Raw genomic sequence first — 21,024 nt, forward strand, 5'->3', positions numbered from 1 at the left:
ACCCAACTTTCTATGCCATAGCCATTTTTCAGATTCAAGAGATGTAAAGCATGTTACATTTTGTTCTTTTAAGTCCTCAAGAGTTAATCCATACACATTTCTTTTAGCTTCAAATAAAATATCCCTAGTTTTCTCACAAACAACCAAGCATACAAATTTCTTAAAAATAACTTCAAAACCCAAATCACACAGTTGGCTAACACTAAGTAAATTATGTTTCAAACCATGTACAAGAAGAACATCATTTATACAAGATGAAAATTTTTTACCAACTTTCCCAACAGCCACTATTTTTCCTTTTGCGTCATCACCAAAAGTGACAAGTCCTCCATCATATTCATCAAGCTTTATGAAGAAGGTTGTCTTTCCGGTCATATGCCTAGAGCATCCGCTATCCATATACCACATATTTTCTTTACGTTTGGATGCTAGGCACACCTACAAAACAAGCTCAAGTAACCTTAGGTATCCAAATCTTCTTGGATCCTTTCACGTTAAACCATCTCCTATGTCCCAAACCATTGTAATCAAAAACAACTTTGTAAACTTTATCACCAATCATTCTTTCACCAAAAAAACATTGAATGGGAAAATGACCGTTTCGGTTGCATAGCCTACAAAACCTTGGAGTTGCTGTTTTGTTAAAGTATGTGGGATCTTGAAATTTTGTATCATTAGAGGATGAAGCAATGTTTTCAAAATGAGATTTTTCTGCAGATTTATAAAACCCCAGCCCAGCTTTATCATAAAGAGGTTTTTGACTAGCCAAAATTTGATTAAGATTTTCAGAACTTTGAGTGAACTTGGCTAAGTCTTCCTTAAGCTTTTTAACCTCTTTAAGCAACTCTTCATTTCTTTTAAAACAGTCTACATATGAAAAAACAGAATGATCACTTTCACAGCTCCTTATTTGGGCTCTTAACTGCTTATTTTCTTCAACAAGATTACAAGCAGTTTCGGCCTCCCTTACTTTTTCTTTAAGAAAACTGTTTTCAGCTTTAAGAATGGTGATTTGTTGTTCAAGATCTTGGTTATCAAGTAGAAAACATCTTATTTTTTCAGAAAGGTGGTCTATCATAAGATGAAGATCTTCAGTATTAGGGTTATGAAAGACTACCTGATCTATGTGATCTGCCAAAAGACATGGTTGGGACTTGGTCTCGGTTTCCTCATCATCATCATCTGAGTCATTTTCCAAATCTTCCCATAAAGCCATCAGTCCCTTCTTCTTTCCTCTTTTCGGCTTCTCCTCCTTCTTTAACTTGGGACAATCAGATTTGAAATGTCCTAATTTCTTGCAGTTATAACAAGTTACTTTGCTGAGGTCTTTCTTCATTTTCATTGAGCTGCTGCCTTTGCCTTTGAGCTTCACCATTTTCCTGAATTTTTTGGCAAACAAAACAAACTCATTTTCAGAAGAATTATCACTGGATTCATCATCTAGAGGGTTAGTCACAGAAGAAAAAGCAATTCCTTTCTTTTTTGGATCCCTTTTTAAATAGGTATTTTCAAAAGCAAGAATGTTTCCTCTCAAATCATCACATGTCATGGAATCTAAACTACTGCTCTCAGAAATAATTAAGGCTTTTGTTTCCCACTCTTTTGTGAGACATCTCAGCACTCTTCTCACAAGCACAGAATCAGGATATGTAATTCCCAGAGCATCTAAGCCAACAACGATGATGTTGAATCTTTCAAACAATTCATCAATGGACTCTCCTTCCTTCATTGCAAACATTTCATATTCTCTGTTCAACATATCTGTCCGAGTCTTCTTTACAATGGTGGTTTCTTCATGAGTGATTTGTAATTTATCCCAGATTTTCTTTGCCGTTGTGCATCGTGATACCCGTCGGTATTCCTCGAAGCTGATAGCACAGTTGAGCAAGTTAACAGCCTTGGCATTTAGCTCCACCTTCTTCCTATCTTCCTCGGTCCACCTTGCTTCTGGTTTAAGAGAGATTATTCCTTCAGCACTGGTGATAGTTGGAAATTGAGGACCATCCAGAATGATTTTCTAAAGTCTGTAGTCTACTGCTTGCACAAAGATCTTCATTCTCTCTTTCCAATAGGTATAGTTTTTCCCATTGAAAAGAGACGGTCTGTTGCTTGACTGTCCTTCAGTAAGGTTGTAGGACACCAGATTAGAGCCACTGCTTTCTGCCATCTGGATCTTTTCTCCAAGCTGCAAAGCTTGATCTCTTTGAGACCAAGCTCTGATACCAATTGATGGTTTCAGTGGCTAAGAGAAGGGGGGTTGAATCTTAGCCCCCTTTTTGCTTTGTAACACTTGCTGGCCTTTGAGATCACTTTAGGAGACTTTTTGATTTTTGTCTCGTCCCTAGCCACGAGACTTTTATTTTTATCTCGTCACTTGGCACGAGACTTTTCTTTTTGTCTCGTCGCATGGCACGAGATATTTTTTAGTTTGAGCTCCTGTGCAATAGAAACAGAATTGGAGTAGGGAAGAGAGAAAATTACACCCAGATATATCCTGGTTCAGCTGCTAAGTGCAGTGCAGCCTACATCCAGTCTCCATCACAACCATGATAGAATTTTACTATAATCTTCTTGATTACAGACTATAAAGTGCTAACTCAACTTATAAGGGGATTCCCACAGAATCATGAAACACAACATAGATGAACAAAGGAACTCTAAGACATCTATGGCTTTTTCTTTTAATTTTGCACTCTCTGCCTTTTTCCGCTCTATGGCTTTTTCATACAAACCTCACTGTTTGCCTTTTTCTATGAGACTCAAGACATGACAAAATTAAACAGAAAAATACAAAACAGAATACATTGAAGGAGAAGAAAATCTGTAAGCTTAGGTAGCTCTGAGAATCCTGTGCCTTACACTCTCACTGCTTACTTCTAACTCCTTGCTCCAAACAGTGGCTGTTCTCTCTTTTTATAGAAGAGGGAAGCCTCCACTTTTGAAGCCAAAACCCAAGCCAACTTCTTCTTCTTCAAGAAACAGAACCGGTTCGGCCACATAGAGAGAGAAGAGATAACCATGCAAAACTCAACATGCAATTACCTCTAGTCCTTCCTTGGTCACCACTCTTCATCAATCAGAGCTCTCCATCCTTGGCTTGCTCTCCAAGATGGATTTTTGGCCCTTGACGCTTCATGATGATGATGACTTCATCTGCTTCAATCTCTGCCTCTACCATCACTTCGCCACTCTAGCTACTTCCTGTGGTGGTTGATCAGAATCAAAGACAAGCCATGCCTCCAAGAATCTCTTCCTTACTGGCCGAATTTTCTTCCTTCTTTTTGAGCATGAAGAGCTCGAGATTACTTCACCAAATCTAACCATATTTGGTGAAAATCTCAGCCACAGCACGCTTTTATTTTGTTATGTTTTCTTGCCATCATTGTGATGGTCTTGTAGCTTGCTCTTTCTTCAATTTGGTAGCTAAGTTTTGCTTTCATGGTTTTCTGTGTAATAACCGAAGAAGAGAAGCAAAGATGAGAAAGAGGAGAGAGAAATTTGAACACTAGCTAATGGGTAATGATAAAGTGAAATTAAAGTCCAACTTCCCTTGCATAAGGTAGCGTGTAGAGTTACTGAACCCATCAAATCAATTTCTCTCTCTCACATTTATGTTTCCAATGCTAGCAAATTAAATTTGAAATCCATCCAAAATAAAGAAATGGGATCCGTGGGAAAGCATGAGGCAAATGATAACATTTGCTTTCCTGATGGATATTGGATCAAGCATTGGTTCTTGTAGCATCAAAATTAATTTGGGCTTGTAGCAATAATAGCTTCAATTTGGCCCAAATAAAACGCAACATTGTTTCAGCCACTATAATCACAATTAGATTAATATCAAGGCTGAGTGTTCATAGGCATATTGGGCTTGCACCAGAATTTCATTTTCGGCCCAATATTAAAAACCTGCAACAAAATTATATATTAAATGAAAATTAAATTAATAATTTTGTAATTAATTATTTTAATAATGTTTAGTCATCACAAATATTTATTTAGAGTTTTCCAAACTCATCAATTTGTGAATTGAGTTAGGTTCACTTGATACTACTGTTAAGTATTCACCAAATTTGAACCAAATTCGATTCATTTTTGGATCCAAATGAACCTCAATTAAAATGAGGTAAAGAAAAACCGCAGCAACAACAACAATAAAAGAATGACGATTGAGAAAAAAACACGCGATGAAGAAGAAGGAATACGAAAAAGAAAAAGGAGGAAGGCGAAGAAGAAGAAGGAAGAACACGAAAAATAGGAAGAAGGAATGCGAAGACAAAGAAGGAGGAAAGTGAAGAAGACGAAGACGAAGACGAAGAAGAAGAAGAAGAAGAAGCGTTATTGAAACGCGCGTTTGTACACGCGGTATAACGAAAGTGGTTTTTGTTGAGTTTAGACCTGCATACTTGGACTTGGATACAAAAATATTTGGATATGTAGTTCGACTGTAAAAGAATAAAACTCTTTTTAAAATGTCTATTCAAATGTGAAATAAATTTTGTCTATTAAAATTTTTTTTAAAAAAAAATAAATACTTTTTTTCAAAAGCAAATTGGTGCACGAATTGTAAATCACGCTTTTTACAACTCGTACCACTAACCAGCAAGTGCACTGGGTCGTCCAAGTTATACTTTACGTGAGTAAGGGTCGATCCCACGGAGATTGTTGGCTTGAAGCAATCTATGGTTATCTTGTAACTCTTAGTCAGGAAAACAATAAAATAATTCACTTATCAAATTTGATTGCAAAGAATAAAAGGGCAGAACACAAATTATACTTGTATGCACTGATGGAGAATATGTTGGAGTTTTGGAGATGCTTTGTCTTCGGAAATTCTGCTTTCCTCTGTTTTCTGATTCACGCATGCACGTCCTCCTATGGCAAGCTGTGTGTTGGTGGATCACCGTTGTCAATGGCTACCATCCATCCTTCCAGTGAAAAGGGTCCAGATGCGCTGTCACCGCACGGCTAATCATCTGCAGGTTCTCAATCGTACCGGAATAGGATTTACTATCCTTTTGCGTCTGTCACTACGCCCAGCACTCGCGAGTTTGAAGCTCGTCACAGTCATTCAATCCCTGAATCCTACTCGGAATACCATAGACAAGGTTTAGACTTTCCGGATTCTCTTGAATGTTGCCATCAATCTAGCTTATACCACGAAGATTCTGATTAAGAGATCTAAGAGATATTCATTCATTCTACGGTAGAACGTAAGTGGTTGTCAGGCACGCGTTCGTGGAGGAATGATGATAATTGTCACGTTCATCACATTCATTTTGAAGTGCGAATGGATATCTTAGATAGGAACACGCATGTTTGAATGGAAAACAGAAATACTTGCATTAACATTCATCGAGACACAGCAGAGCTCCTCACCCCCAACAATGGAGTTTAAAAACTCATGCCGTCAAAAGGTACAAAGTTCAAATCTAAAATGTCATGAGGTACAAAATAAATCTCTAAAAGTTGTTTAAATACTAAACTAGTAACATAGGTTTACAGAAAATGAGTAAACTATGATAGATAGTGCAGAAATCCACTTCTGGGGCCCACTTGGTGTGTGCTGGGGCTGAGACTTAAGCTTCTCACGTGCCTGGGCTGTTTTGGGCGTTCAACGCCAGGTTGTAACCTGTTTCTGGCGTTGAACTCCAACTTGTAACCTGTTTCTGGCGCTGGACGCCAGATAGCAGCATGGAACTGGCGTTGAACGCCAGTTTACGTCGTCTATCCTTGAGCAAAATATGGACTATTATATATTGCTGGAAAGCCCTGGATGTCTACTTTCCAACGCAATTGGAAGCGCGCCATTTGGACTCCTGTAGCTCTAGAAATTCCATTCCGAGTGCAGAGAGGTCAGAATCCAACAGCATCAGCAGTCCTTTTTCAGCCTGAATCAGATTTTTGCTCAGCTCCCTCAATTTCAGCCAGAAAATACCTGAAATTATAGAAAAACACACAAACTCATAGTAAAGTCCAGAAATATGAATTTTGCCTAGAAACTAATGAAAATAAACTAAAAACTAACTAAAACATACTAAAAACTATATGAAATTAACCCCAAAAAACGTATAAAATATCCGCTCATCACAAATCTAGACAGACCTATATTATCTAAAAGAAAAGTATAGGTAACCAACAATATTTTTGAACAATGATAATTAAAGGGTTAAAAGAGTAAATTAATCTTAAATTTAATTAGTAGCATTAAATTAAAATGTAGTGTATTTTTATTTAATTGGTAGTTGTTCATATCGTTCAAGATGATCATTATTTACCTAGCACCCCCTTATCTAAATATTTTACCACCACCCCTATACATAACTCCTAGTGTCATAGCAGAAGTTATGCTACTTATTGATGAAGTTTTTTAATATTGAAGGAACCCACATAAACAAATATTCCACAAGTCTATTTTTTCCTAATGCGCAAATGAAGTTTTCCCATTCTAAAAAAAAAAAAAGGTAGTAAGATAGAAGTAGAGTGGTAATAACTAAAAAGAAAAAATAAGTAGCAATTTTTGGGATAAGAAGATAGGAAATATAGGGAATGACATATATATCCAATGTCCATTATCCAAATTGTAAATAACAAAAAAAAGACATAGTTCTCCCCACGTCTCGTACGTTAGGACTTCAACTTCCCGCTTTGCATGTTTGTTTCTTGTTTCTTTGTTTCTCTATCTCTATCCTAAGACACATTCCCTTACCCGAAAACAAAACAAACTTTTCCCACAAACTTTCTTCAACGCACATCCTTGAACTGAAACCCTCAATTTTAATCAAAATATATAGCGGAAAAACAATTTTTATCCACCAAAAAATTCAACAGAATCTCAAGGACGCGCTTTGAAGCTCTATTGCTTTAGCATGCATTGCTTCACGTTCGTTGGATTGGTGTTTCACCTTACATACCTTCTAACGTTATAAACAAAATAAAATACATATAAAAATAAGGTTTCATACGTTTGCTCAACTCCATCATCAAATTTTGGCATTCGCGTTTTTCCTAGGATCTAGCTAGGGGCATTCCCTAATTTAATTACCTTGGTGTGTTCTTCAACAAGCAACAAACAAATTTGGAAGCTAATTATTAATAAGGACCTCTTTGACAAGGCTTGTTCTTTTGTCTTTATGAAGAGAGTTGTTGGAGAGGGATTTTTTCAAGCTCAATGAGATGAATTGGAAGTTACACGTTTGTGAATTTGGAAGGAGCAATGAAGTTTACAAGACCTGTTTATGCTGTTTTTTTTGTCTTTCTTCTTTGTACCTTGGCCAAAATCGGCTTTGAAGGGAAACTGTGGAAACCCCAAGAGTTTTATGCAGATCATGGTGTTGTAATTAAGGTATTTATGTTTTAGCATTTTTCTCCATCTTTCCATTTCTTTTTCTTTATGGAAAAATAAAAGTCATGTTTGTGATCAATATTATGAAGAAAATATAGGATGAGATATTATGAACTGTCTTATTCTTTTGTAAGTTAAAATGTCATGCTAGCATTTGTGATGTTTGAAGCATAAATGGTTTAGTCCTCACAGATTCACTGAGGTTCTTGAAGACCTTAATCTAAGATCAACTCAAATATTCTGATGTTTCAATTGTTGGTTAATGCAGGAAGAGCAGGAGTGGATACATTGCAGGAAGGAATTGATAGAGAGGAACAATGATATTAAGGACTATGACTTGGAATCAAAAACAAACTTATTAGATTGCATTACAAGGACACATCCTCCAACTCATGATTCAGAAGAGAAGGAGCTTGATCATGTGTCAGTGTCACAGTTTTATTCCGAAGACAATCGCGGTAGATACTTGCTTGACAAGTTACCTCAGAGTGAGAAGAAACTACCAAGACCTGTTCCTGTTCCATCACCCAAAAAACTGCGTGTCAAGAAGAAGTTTGCCAACTCGCTTCCGCCTAAAGGGATAACACTAAGTGACATTTCTCCTTCTCCAAATTCTCCACCTATAGACTTTTATGTGCTATTTCCACCACCACCAGATTCACCTCCCCCTCCTCCTCCTCCTCAAGTTGATGAGGAGGATAATAGCGAACGAAAGATACCAATTATCATTGGTTCGGTTGTGTCAGGAATAATAATCATAGTAGGCATGCTCTTATGCTATCGTGAGATCAGGAAAAGCAGAAAAGCCTACAAAGATGACAGGCCTTTAACTGTATTAGGCTCAAGTGATGTGTCTGGTACTATTTCTGTGCTGATATATGATGATGAATTGATGATAGTAAAACAATTCATGGTTGCTTCAATCAATGTTTGTTTTTCTTCTTTCAGGTTCAAAGAAGTTTATTGCTTTGGGAAATTCTAATACCAATGAAAATGGTATAATCTATGGAAAGAACCCTTCTATTGTTGGGAATGTTACCACTAGTCCTGAAGATAACAATGCCTCATTGGGTATGGGTGTTGGTGTGGGTTTGGGTGTGGCTGCGGGTGAGGCCTCATCATCAGAAAGCAAGGAACAAGTTCCATTAGGTCCTGCTCCAGAAGGATTAGCCCCTGAGCCGGCAGGGCCACCACCCCCACCACCTCCACCACCTCCACCCCCTGCTGCTGCGCCTCGCCCCCCACCGGCTCCAAAAGCACCTGTTAGGCCTCCACCTGCCCCTCCTGTTAAAATCCTTTCACGGGCACGTCTTAGTAATGTGGAAGAGGATTCTGCGGATGCTCCGAAAGCGAAACTAAAGCCATTTTTCTGGGATAAGGTTGCTGCATCTCCTGATCAAGCAATGGTCTGGCATGAGATCAGAGCAGGGTCATTCCAGTAAGAACATTTTTAAGTCATCTCAAAACCAAGATTTATCATAGATGAGGAAAGTAAAATTGTATTTACCTTTTTTGCTGATCTTGATGACAAATTAACAGGTTCAATGAACAGAAAATCGAGTCTTTATTTGGCTGCAACAACCCCAATAGAAAAGAGTCAACATCACAAGAACCTTCATTACAGTTAATTCAGATTATTGATCCTAAGAAAGCACAGAATTTATCAATTCTTTTACGTGCTTTGAATGTGACTACAGAAGAAGTTGTTGATGCCCTTAGAGAAGGTGACTCACTCTCTAGTCTTTATTTATCATCATATTATGTTCATTTCAACTTTTAGTGTTCATGATATAGCAAGAGTTAGTGCTTTCTGTGTTAGAACATTCTGTAATCTCTTGGTTGAATCAGGTAGCGAGATTCCTGTTGAGCTGATCCAAACATTAATAAAGATGGCGCCAACAACAGATGAGGAACTGAAGCTGAGGTTATTTGATGGAAACATTGCTCAACTTGGCCCTGCAGAGCGGTTTCTCAAGGTCTTAGTTGACATTCCACTCGCTTTCCGACGTCTCGAGTCTCTACAACTCATGCTCACTCTTCCAGAAGAGGTCTCAAGCATCAAGGAGTGCTTTTCAACATTAGAGGTAACTACACTATGATTCAAGCAATATTTTGAATTTGATCACCATATATAGTTATAAGTGCTAACATAGATGTTCTGTGACTAACAGGTTTCATGTGATAAACTAAGAAAAAGTAAGCTTTTCCTTAAACTACTAGAAGCAGTTCTCAAGACAGGAAACAGATTGAATGATGGAACATATCGCGGCGGCGCTCAGGCCTTCAAGCTTGACACACTTTTGAAGCTTTCGGACGTAAAAGGAACCGATGGAAAGACAACACTTCTACACTTTGTGGTTCAGGAGATCATACGTTCAGAGGGAGTAAGAGCTTTGAGAACAGAGAGAGCGAGGCAGAGCAATTCTAGTGTCAGAACAGAGGATTCTGTTGATGATTCCATTGATCAAGAATCAGAAGAACACTACCGAAGACTTGGCCTTAAAGTAGTTTCAGGCCTAAGCAGTGAACTTGAAGATGTTAAAAGGGCGGCAATTATAGACGGCGATGCTCTAACGGCTGCAGTGTGGAAACTTGATCGGTTACTCAGCAAAAGTGAGGAGTTATTGAACAATGATTTGAAGAGCATAGATGAAGACAGCAACTTCAAGCGTTCCCTTGAAAATTTTGTGGACAAATCAAAAGCTCAAGTGTCATGGCTGTCTGAGGAAGAGAAGAGGATCATGGCTGAAGTGAAGGCTACAGCAGATTACTTCCATGGACAAGCAGGGAAAGATGAAGGCTTGAGATTGTTTGTAATTGTTCGCGATTTCTTGGTAATGTTGGACACAGTATGCAAAGAGGTGCAGTTAACAACACAGAAGCCAATGAAGATCTCTCATAAGAAAGAGGCTTCAAATTCGTCGTCGCCGCCAGTATCTCCGAATACTCAGCAGCAGTCTCCTTCTGATCTGCATAGAAGACTGTTTCCGGCCATAGCAGCGCGCAGGATCCATTGCTCTAGTTCAGATGAGGATGAGGATGAGGAAGAGGATAATTAGATTAAGAGGTTGTTATTACCTTGATAGCTTTTCTAGCAAGTTTTATGCATATGCAAGAAGATAAGTCCCCAAAATTCTTGTGCTAAGAATGCAGGGAATTGTATATATCCTAGCTTGTTAGGGATAGCTCATGATCAATGGAAGATGCAAAATGTTTAGTATTGTTGTTCCTCATGAAAACATGCATGAGTGGAAAGGGGGGTTTGGAAGGGACATGGATTAACTTCTTGATTGGTTTCTCCCTTACAAATTTGATGGATCTGGTTGAATGATGCTGCAACCTTTTTCAAGTAGCTAATATTAATTGGAGTGAGCAAAAGCTTCATGATATAAATTCTTAGTGCTCAAATTGACCTTTTATATGTTGTTGATTACTGTTGCTTATCTACAGGATAGTTCAATAGCCAACCTTGTGTCTAACTTTTTAACTATAGAAAATTTTTAGATGATTTATCTGACAAGTATAATTCATCTGTTCTTCTTTTACTTTTTTTTTTCCCTGGTCATTGCATGTTTTTTCAAGTATATCATACAAAAATATCAATTTAGGATATCTGTCAATAATCCTCGTTCAAAATTTAGGATATTTGCACGAGGATTATTCGCAAAAAGCAGAAATTTTTTGGTAAGATTTAACCTTTTTCTAAAAATTAAAATATCTATGTTGATGCTAATATATATAAAAGAAATCTTTTAAAAAATATTTTATTGTGGCGAATTTCAATTTAATCTCTTTGTCATAATTACAGCAAATTTATCGGATGTAAAAGAACGAATCTATTTTTCTATTTATAATTTATAGAAGTTAATATCAATTCTCTATACAATAAATTTTAGCCATCTTATTTATTTTTAATAATGTCACATCGGTATTTCTAGACATACGACGTCTTATGAAAATTAGCCAATCATTTAAAAAAAAAAGAATTAAAAATTGAAAAAAATTCTTATCTATTATTATTGTTGAGTTTGGAAAACTCCAAATTAAGATGATGATCAAATATTATTAAAATAGTAATTAAAAATTATTAAATTGATTTATGCTTCAAATATGTTTAATTAATAATTTCTATGTTACATGCAGATTTTGGTGATTGTACTTAATGCAACTTAAAGTCCAACAATGTTGGCAAATATAATCAGTCTTGTACAAAAATGTTCTTATAATATGTGGCTGAATTATTAGGCAACATAAATTGGGCCAAAAATTTTGGTGCAGTCCAAAATCATAGTGATTGCAAGACCAACAAAGGCTTGGTCCAAAAATTGAAAAGGAAAAAAAAACAAATGCTGCATGCTTCCCACAGACACCAAATCACTCCATGGTTGGAATTCAAATTTGATTAAATGGATTTAATACCTTGGTAACATGAGAGAGAAAATGCAAATGTGATTTGATGGCAATTAAATGTGAGCTACACGTTACAAGGCAAAAAAGAAAGGAAAGTGGGTTTTTAATTGAATATAATTGATTTTAATTCCTTTCTTTATTTCATTTGGAAGCCTTTTTCTTCCTTCTCTCTCATCTCTCTTCTTGCCTTCGGTCACTTCATAGAGAAGAAGATGGAAACTAAGGCAAGTTATCAGAAGCAAAAAGAAGAAGCTAGAAGCAAGCTTGAAGTCATAGTGATGATGGCATCAAGAAAAAGTAAATCAAAGGCATGGTGTGGCTGTGATCTTTGCCACTTATGGTAAGAAGTGGTGAGGAAGTCTCAAGCCTTTCATAACCAAAAATGGAAGGAGATCCATTCGGTCAGAGGAAGAAGATCCTTGGAGGGATCGCTTATCTCAGCTTTTGATCAACCACCACAGGAGGTAGCTACTGTAGCTACGTGGAGGATGAGGCAGAAGTTAGAGCAGAAGAAGCTGTCATCATCAAGAACTCATCAAGGGCTAGGAATCTTTCTTGGAGTGCAAGTCAAGATGGAAGACCCGGATTGATGAAGTTTGGTGCAAAGGAAAGACACAGAGGTAATTGCATGTTGGTTATAGCATTCGGTTTCCTCTCCTCTCTCTCTGGCCGAAGCGGTTTTGGTTGAAGAAGAAGAAGTTTAGCTTGGTTCAACAGTTTCTCATAGCCAAGGTTTGAAGCAAGGAGTGAGAGTGCAAAGCACATAGTTCTCATAGCTACCTAAGCTAACAGAAATTCTTCTCCTTCAATGTTCTTCATTTTGTATTTTTCTGTTTAGTTTTGTCTGTCTTGAGTCTCATGGAAAAAGGCAAGGTTTGTATGAAAAAGCCATAGAGCGAAAAAAGGTAGAGAGTGAAAAATTAAAAGAAAATGCCATAGATGTTCTTAGAGGTCCTTTGTACATCTGTGTTGTGTTTCATGATTCTGTGGGAATCCCCTTGCAAGTTGGGTTAGCACTTAGCAGTTGAAAGCTTGGTAGTGACCAAGTCAAGTTCAGGATTGGGGATTAGATTCTGGACTTGTCCTGGATAGGAAGGGTAGTTCCTAGGGAGAATTGGTGTATGTAATCATGAAGATTATAGTGAAATTCCATCATTGTTGTGATGGAGACTAGATGTAGGCTGCATTGCACTTGGCAGCTGAACCAGGATATATCGTGGTGTGATTATCTCTCTTTCTTCTACTCCATTTCTGTTTCTGCTGCACAGGAGATAAAACCGAAAAATATCTCGTGCCGGGTTAAAAGATAAACCGAAAAAGTCTCGTGGCTGGGTACGAGACAGAAATCAAAAAGTCTCCAGAAGTTGTTTCTAAGACCAGCAAGTTTTAAGAAGCGAAAAAGTGACTAAGATTCAACCCCTCTTCTCTTAGCCACTGAAAACCATCAATTATTATTCAAATAAATCATAAATTACTTATTAAATACAATAAATATACACATTAAAAATATCATAATTGTGTCATTTGAGTTATAGTTTGTTGGCATATTGTATAAGACTCTTATTACTATACTATTTAGTCTGTTTATAAAACATATTACTTAGGACTCTTATTATTATTACTGTATTTCTTAATTTCTTATATCAATTATTAAAAACTCTTTCAAACAAGTTTAAATTAGGCATAATATCTTTTTTATTAGGTACATTTAAATATATCATAATTATAATATTAATTTATAGTTTTATATTATATTTTTAGTATTTTTATTTTAATTCGTTTTTTTAAATATTTGTCTTTAATTATTTAAAAACAAACTCTAGTATAAAAAATTTATGTTTTTTTCTAAAAATAAATAAATTTAAATTTTTGAAACACTAAACTATAATCCAATTCGTATTATATTTTTAGTTGAATAATTATATATAAATTATTAAATAAATATTTTGTAAAACATTTTTAATATAAAAATACTTCAAATTTAATATAAATTTACATAATATTTAATTAATATTTAAATAATATTAAAATATATTATATAATATAATAAATTTATCTCTCTCCAAATTTGTATGGATCTGACTCTAATTAATAACTAAAAATAAACATCATGGTGAAAGTTATACAAGATACCTAAAAGGTTGCATCTTTTCTTTAACTAACACGAATGGCTTGAACATATTGCACTCCAGAAATTATCTCAATTCAACTAAGTATTCTTTAAAAATTGTATAATATTCAGCTTTTTATTATAATAATTTAAAAAAAATTAAAACAAACACATCTAAAAATTATAAATAGATTTAGTATCTTTTTAAAATTAAATACACATTCAAAATACAAACTAAATAAAACTGAAATTTAAAATTTCAATTTCAATTTTAAATTTCTGTTTCAGATTTAATATATTTAATTATTAATATATTACAATTTAAATATACATCCAAAAATCAAATTAGTTAGAATTCAAAATTTTGAATTTAAAATTCTAAAATAAATCTTAAATCACTAGTAAAATCTTCGCTCCGTAAAGATCTAGAGCTGCAGCGCCTCCCCCTCCTTATCTGTGGCCGCTTTCATCTTCTCCCGCGTTGCGCACTCCTCTGCGACGATCTCCTCCTTCGGCGACGCGTACTTCCCCTGCGCACACCCCCGCGCCTCCCCCATTGATGGGCTCCTCCCCGTCCCTGGTCTCCTCGCCCGCACCACGCACAACCGCCCCCTTTTTCCGCGCCTCCCCCTATCTCCTCCCCACGTCGCACTCCTTCTTCTGTCTCTGGTAGTTCTGCTTACAAAATTCTAAAAAAATTTGGTTGAGTTCATTCATGAAGATATGTTATCCCTTTTTTTTCGCTTAATAAAAAGTTATATTTTTTTTAAATTTATGTATAATATTGGAAGTGTCTGTGTTTTTTTCTTTTTTTTTTTTAAATGTATTTGTGATTATAATTTTTTTTATGCACTCATATGTTTGATTTGGGAGTTGTAATGTTAACCTAATTTGGATGTGTCAATACTTAATTTTGGATGTGTTTATGTTGTTCATTATGTTCTTATGTACATATATAAATTTTTTTTACATGAGTTTTGGATGTGTTGATAAAATATTTAGAATGCATTCTTATAATTTTAGATGTGTTTTTGAGTTTAATTTTTTCTGTTCAATATGTAATTTAGAACTACAATGACAATAATTTAGATGTGTTAATACATCATTTTAAATGTGTTTATGTTGTTTATTTAATTTTAGATGTGTTTTTGACATGAGTTTTGAATGTTTTGAATAAAAAAAATAATTGAAGTGAGTTTAATTGATTTTGAAAGCTTCACTGATTTTTTAAAAATTAGTACACGAAAAGTTGTTACGAATTTTATGGTTTGGTTTGCAAAAAATTAATGTATTGCAAGTGGTTACAAATTTCACGGTGATAAGTATTCAAAATAAAAGTAGTTCCTTAAAAATAGGAAATATGATTAATTAAAAAATTAAAATAATAAAATATTAAATTTAAAGGCTGAATTTTGTTGTACAAGTAGTATTTTCCAAATTATCTTGCACACTAATTAAATAAGAAAAATGCTACTTGTACAACAAAATTCAGCTTTTATTCCGCCTTTAAATTTAATATTTTATTATTTTAATTTTTAAATTAATCATATTTTCTTTTTTTAAGGAACCACTTTTATTTTGAATACTTATCGCCGTAAAATTTGTAACCACTTGCAATACATTAATTCTTTGTAAACTAAACCATAAAATTCGTAACAACTTTTCGTGAACTAATTTTTAAAAAATTAGTGAAGTTTTCAAAATCAATTAAACTCACTTCAAAATTTTTTTTATTCAAAACATTCAAAATTCATGTCAAAAACACATCTAAAATTAAATAAACAACATAAACAGCACATTCAAAATTATGTATTAACACATCTAAATTATTATCATTGTAGTTCTAAATTACATATTGAACACAGAAAAAATTAAACTCAAATACACATCCAAAATTATAAGAATACACTCTAAATATTTTATCAAAACATCCAAAACTCATGTAAAAAAACTTATATATGTACATAAGAACATAATGAACAACATAAACACATCCAAAATTAAGTATCGACACATACAAATTAGGTTAACATTACAACTCCCAAATCAAACATATGAGTGCAAAAAAAAAATTATAATCACAAATACATTTAAAAAAAAAAAAGAAAAAAAACACAAACACTTCTAATATTATACATAAATTAAAAAAAATAGAACTTTTTATTAAGTGGAAAAAAAAGGATAATATATCTTCATGAATGAACTCAACTAAATTTTTTTAGAATTTTGCAAGCAGAAATACCAGAGACAGAAGGAGTGCGATGTGGGGGAGGAGACAGGGGGAGGCGCGGGAGAAGGCGGCGGTTGTGCGTCGCGCGAGGGAGGAGACCAGGGACGGAGAGGAGCCCATCGATGGAGGAGGCGGGGTGTGCGCAGGGGAAGTGCGCGTCGCGGGGAGGAGCGCGTCGCCGAAGGAGGAGATCGTCGCAGAGGAGTGCGCAATACGGGAGATGACGAAAGCGGCCACAGATGAGGAGGGAGAGGTGCTGCAGCTCTGGATCTTTACAGAACGAAGATTTTACTAGTGACCTATGATGCACGGACACTGACACGGACACGGGATACGACACGATACGGGACACGCTGACACGTGAATTTTAAAATCTTATAAGACACGGGACACGCATATATATAAAATATAAAGTATTTTTTAGATAAATCGTATTGATATTTTGATATTTTATTGATATTAAAATATAAATTAATTTTTTTTAATTATTTTTAATATTTTATTTTAATTATATTAAGTATTTAAAATATATTGTTATTTTAATAAATAATAATATATACTATAACTAAATTTATTTCAAGAATATATGTTAAGAATAAGACTGGACACGCTGACATGTTATGGTATTTAGGTGTATCTAAGCGTGTCCGGAGAAGAATTTTTTACTTTTTATTAAGACACGGTTGGACACAGCAGACACGCGTGTCGGACGAGTGTCAGTGAGTGTCGTATCCGAAATGTGTCCGACAGGTAGACACGACAACTCAGCGAAGTATCCGTGCTTCATAGCTAGTGATTTAAGATGGTTTAAGATTTATTTTAGAATTTTAAATTCGAAATTTTAAATTCTAACTAATTTAACTTTTGGATGTGTATTTAAATTGTAATATATTAATAATTAAATATATTAAATCTGAAACATAAATTTAAAATTAAAATTAAAATTTTAAATTTCAGTTTTATTTAGTTTGTATTTCAAATGTGTATTTAATTTTAAAAAGACACTAAATCTATTTATAATTTTTAGATGTGTTTGTTTTACTTTTTTAAATTATTGTAATAAAAGACTGAATATTGTAGAAATTTTAAAAGATACCTAGTTGAATTGATTAAATAATTGTGGCTGCGATAAAACCGTAATATGAAGCTGAGCATGCGCCATGAACAAAACACGAAATGCCACCAATATACAAGAAGTGATGGTCTGAGAATCCACAAGAACGTCTTTTTATGGTGGTTTGATTTTGTCCTGAAATGCAACAAGATCATTCCAATAGCAAATGTAATCCTGACCAACAAAAATATGGTTTCAGTGAATAATTGTATACTTATTATATTTTATGTTGGGCCAACACGTCAAAGGTGTCAGTTCCACAAAATACCAGAGCTCAAATCTACTACGGATTAGTCTTTTTTCCTGTGGGATGTTAATAAAAAAAGTGATGAATACAAATAAGGCAAGTCTGAATGAATTGGTATGAAGGTAGAGAGACATTACCATGCTAAAAGCAGGAGAACCATGGAGATTTGCTTGATAAAATAAGCCATGACAAGGCCTTGTCGAGAACAAAAGCAACTGAAGACAGCCAATAAACAGACTATAGCATGGGCTATCCCCAAAAGTATCAATGCAGTGAACCCCATTTGAAAGGCCTTCTGACTTGGTTGTTTACACTCGACTAGAGACAGGTTTACATGGTGACCCTGTTTCTCAAACACAAGTACACAATAGTTATATGTTGATCAAGTATTTGCCAAAATTAATAATATTTGCTAACGGTGTAGCATTGCTCTTATAATAATATTGAAACATACAAACTTATTTTATGTTTACTTTATGTCGTAAGACCGTTACCAAACACAACCTTAAAAAATCTGTGTGTATATATATAGCTTGAAGCATACCTTTTTTTGTGCAATTTCAGCCTGCATGCCAAGAATCCCAGCTACAACATCCATGATTATAATCAGGAGACAAAAGAAAATTCCTGCTATTCTAGTAGGGGCCAATGTTGTGGAAGAATTTAGCTATCTGTTTCTGGTTTGCTTGTCGACAAGTAGTAATTGAAAAATACTATAGTGGAGTGAAAAGATACGTACGGAGCAACAATATTTATATACATGAAGAGTAGGAAGAAGTTGGAACAGGTGGAAAAAGTCTCTTTTGTCCAAACTGTACACTCTAAACTTTAATATACTTTGCGTCACTATAGGTATAAATCTTGTATCTACATCTACATTTATGTAACGCCGTATATTATCCTAAATAATTTGTAATGATTGTGTTCTAAATTTTATTATATTTTGCTTATCCTTTTCTTTCTTTTTGGGTCTTCATGCTTATCTTTTATAGTATTAATTTTATGTTTTATCAGCTTAATATCTTATTTCTTGCTGTAAACACAATTGTAAAATCCAAATCTCCCGTACAAAGATCATTATCTACCCCAAAAAGGGAAAATAAAGAAGGGAGTGTTTTTGATAAATCACTATATTTCCATTGTGATTAACCAAAAAAAAAAAAAGAAAAATTAGCCAGCATAGTGAGAGATATAATGAAAATAAGTCAAAATGGGAAAAAAAATCTATTAAACAATGTAAAGTGATAAAGTAATAAATTAATCATTATTATTAATTTTTTATTTTAGAGAATCTTAATCTTTCAACATGCATTAAATCAGTCAATTAAACAATAATTATATATATATATATATATATATATATATATATATATATATATATATATAAATAAAAGACCAATTCTTTAGTGGCACAAGATTTTGGCAGCTAACCACTACAACAATTTCTACAAATAGCGGCGAGAATTTTGCGGTGATTTTATAATGAATAATGTTGGCAGATATCATGGTGGTTAAGAATGGGATTGCAATTAACTTTATATTTAGCGGCAATTTTGGTGAAACCGCTACAATATGTTACTTATGTTGAATTATTATTTAACTATTTGCAGCGATTTTTTTCCAACCACCACAAAATACATTTAAATACATATTTCAATGTTTTTTTAAAAAAAGAGTAAAGTGTTGTTTTTGTCCCCAACGTTTGGGGTAAGTCCTATAATTGTCCCTAACGTTTAATTCGTCCTATTTTTGTCTCCAATGTTCCAAAAATGATGCAATGTTACCCCATCGTTAATTCCAGTCACAGAACACTAACGGAGATGCCTACGTGGATCCCTTTGTCCACTCTGGCAAACTTTGTCCCTGGTGACCATTACTGAGAATTTGGGAAAAAAATTGGAAATTTAATTTAAAAGGATGTTGAAACCCTAATTTCATCGTGCGTCTCCTGTAGCTTCTCCTTCTCACCATCGCCGTCTCTGTTGAAGTTGATTGCTGAGTCCATGGCTTCGCAGGGCTCCCAGGCGCCGAGTAGTAGCTTTGCTTCAGGTCGAAACAGCAGCCAAGGTCGTCGACGGAGAAGAACTTGTTACTGTGGGGAGAGGCCAGTGCTTGCGACTTCGTCAACGGCAGAAAATCCGGGACGGAGGTTCTGGGGCTGTGTTAACTATGGGGTAAGTAGGAAACTTTGCATCTGGGTATGGCTGTTATTTGGTTTGTTGATTGGGATTTTCTTTTGGTTTTTGCCTAGATTGGAGAAGAGTGTGGGTACTTTGTGTGGGCAGAGTCGGAGCAAGAGCCACAAGTTCCTCGATTGAAAAGAAGAATCACATGCTTGAAGGGTAAAGTGACAACAGTTGAGAGGATGTTGAGAATGGCAGTAGCAGTTGGTCTGGTTGGATGGACATGCGCTATAATTTTGCTGTGTGAAAAATTTTCATCAACAAGAAATGGGAGGTTCTTTTTGTAGTAAGGCTGCAGAAACATAGTGGCTAGTGTAATGTGTTGGCAATGTGTTGTCTGTAATTTGGTGTGTAATGTAACCTGTTGATTGAAATTTTTTGAATGAAAATTTGTTGTTATCCACTTTTATGTGTTTAGTTTACATTCTCATGGTACAAATATGGAGGTAACTGTCAGCAGAAATGATTAAATGAAACAGGGAAATAGAGCAAACATAAAGCATTAAAATCAACCATATGGCATAGATAGGCAATAGTCAGCAACTTAAGATACATACATTCCTAAGTAGATGTCTTAGAACTAGAAATATAAGTCAACATAGATGCTAAACAGTTTTACTATAGTAGCAGTAGCAAAACCAAATTGAAAACAGTTAAACCAACAACCATAGTTCCTAGGCTGATACAAAAGGCAAAATACAAAAGTCGTAACAAGTGAAACAAAGTCATTCCACTTTCTTCCATGCTCTTGGTGGTGTCCTGGCCATGAACCTGAGCTGAGACTGGGTGACCCTCTTCACTGGGCTTGGCAGTACCCTTGTAGTTGTTGGGGCTGGTGCAGAAGCAGTCTGTGAATGATTCACTTTGGCCCTTTTCGAAGCAGCTTGTGATTGTTGGGAGCTCACAGGTGGCTTCCTCTTTGGGTGTGAGGGTGGTTTGTTGTTGCTGCCCCTTTGCTTCCTACTTCCACTATCAGCAGCCTTACCAGAATCTGTCTTGGCAGATAATCTGGAACTTTTTCTGACTCCTTGCCTTTTTCTACCCTTTGAAGTAGAAGTAGCAACATTGTTAACCTGGTGACAAAATAGAAACAGAATAAATAACCAAATACACAATTAGGAAACAGAATAAACACATAATTAAAATTTGTTACAGTTGGATTTGGTGTGACTTTGCGCTTCTTTGGACAACTTCTTTTGTTATGGCCAGAGCACAAACAGTAAGAGCACTTTTGCTGTTGCCCTTCACGAGACAGTCCAGTCCTAGTAGCCTGCTCATCAGCACCTCTTGCCTTCTTCTTCTTTGGCCTCCCAATAGGTTTTCTATAAGTTGGAGGCAACACATCCTCGAACTGAGTTCTGTCCCAAAGGTTTGGCCCATTGACT

At 35.2% G+C, this 21,024-nt stretch overlaps 2 protein-coding genes across 2 annotated transcripts; both read left to right on the forward strand.

Moving 5' to 3' along the window:
- Positions 1–6,731: 6,731 nt before the first annotated feature.
- LOC107610335 (formin-like protein 3) lies at positions 6,732–10,752 on the forward strand. Its single transcript, XM_016312396.3, has 6 exons — positions 6,732–7,345; positions 7,614–8,202; positions 8,294–8,783; positions 8,885–9,069; positions 9,194–9,429; positions 9,517–10,752. The coding sequence occupies exons 1-6, from the start codon at positions 7,217–7,219 to the stop codon at positions 10,402–10,404; spliced, it is 2,517 nt and encodes an 838-aa protein (XP_016167882.2). The 5' UTR covers positions 6,732–7,216; the 3' UTR covers positions 10,405–10,752.
- Positions 10,753–19,459: 8,707 nt separating this feature from the next.
- LOC148547116 (uncharacterized) lies at positions 19,460–20,105 on the forward strand. Its single transcript, XM_088495305.1, has 3 exons — positions 19,460–19,630; positions 19,708–19,851; positions 20,058–20,105. The coding sequence occupies exons 1-3, from the start codon at positions 19,460–19,462 to the stop codon at positions 20,103–20,105; spliced, it is 363 nt and encodes a 120-aa protein (XP_088351431.1).
- The last annotated feature ends 919 nt before the right edge of the window (positions 20,106–21,024 follow it).

This window comes from Arachis ipaensis, chromosome B8, assembly GCF_059453495.1.
Source record: "Arachis ipaensis isolate K30076 ecotype BB chromosome B8, ASM5945349v1, whole genome shotgun sequence".
Taxonomy (NCBI): Eukaryota; Viridiplantae; Streptophyta; class Magnoliopsida; order Fabales; family Fabaceae; genus Arachis; species Arachis ipaensis.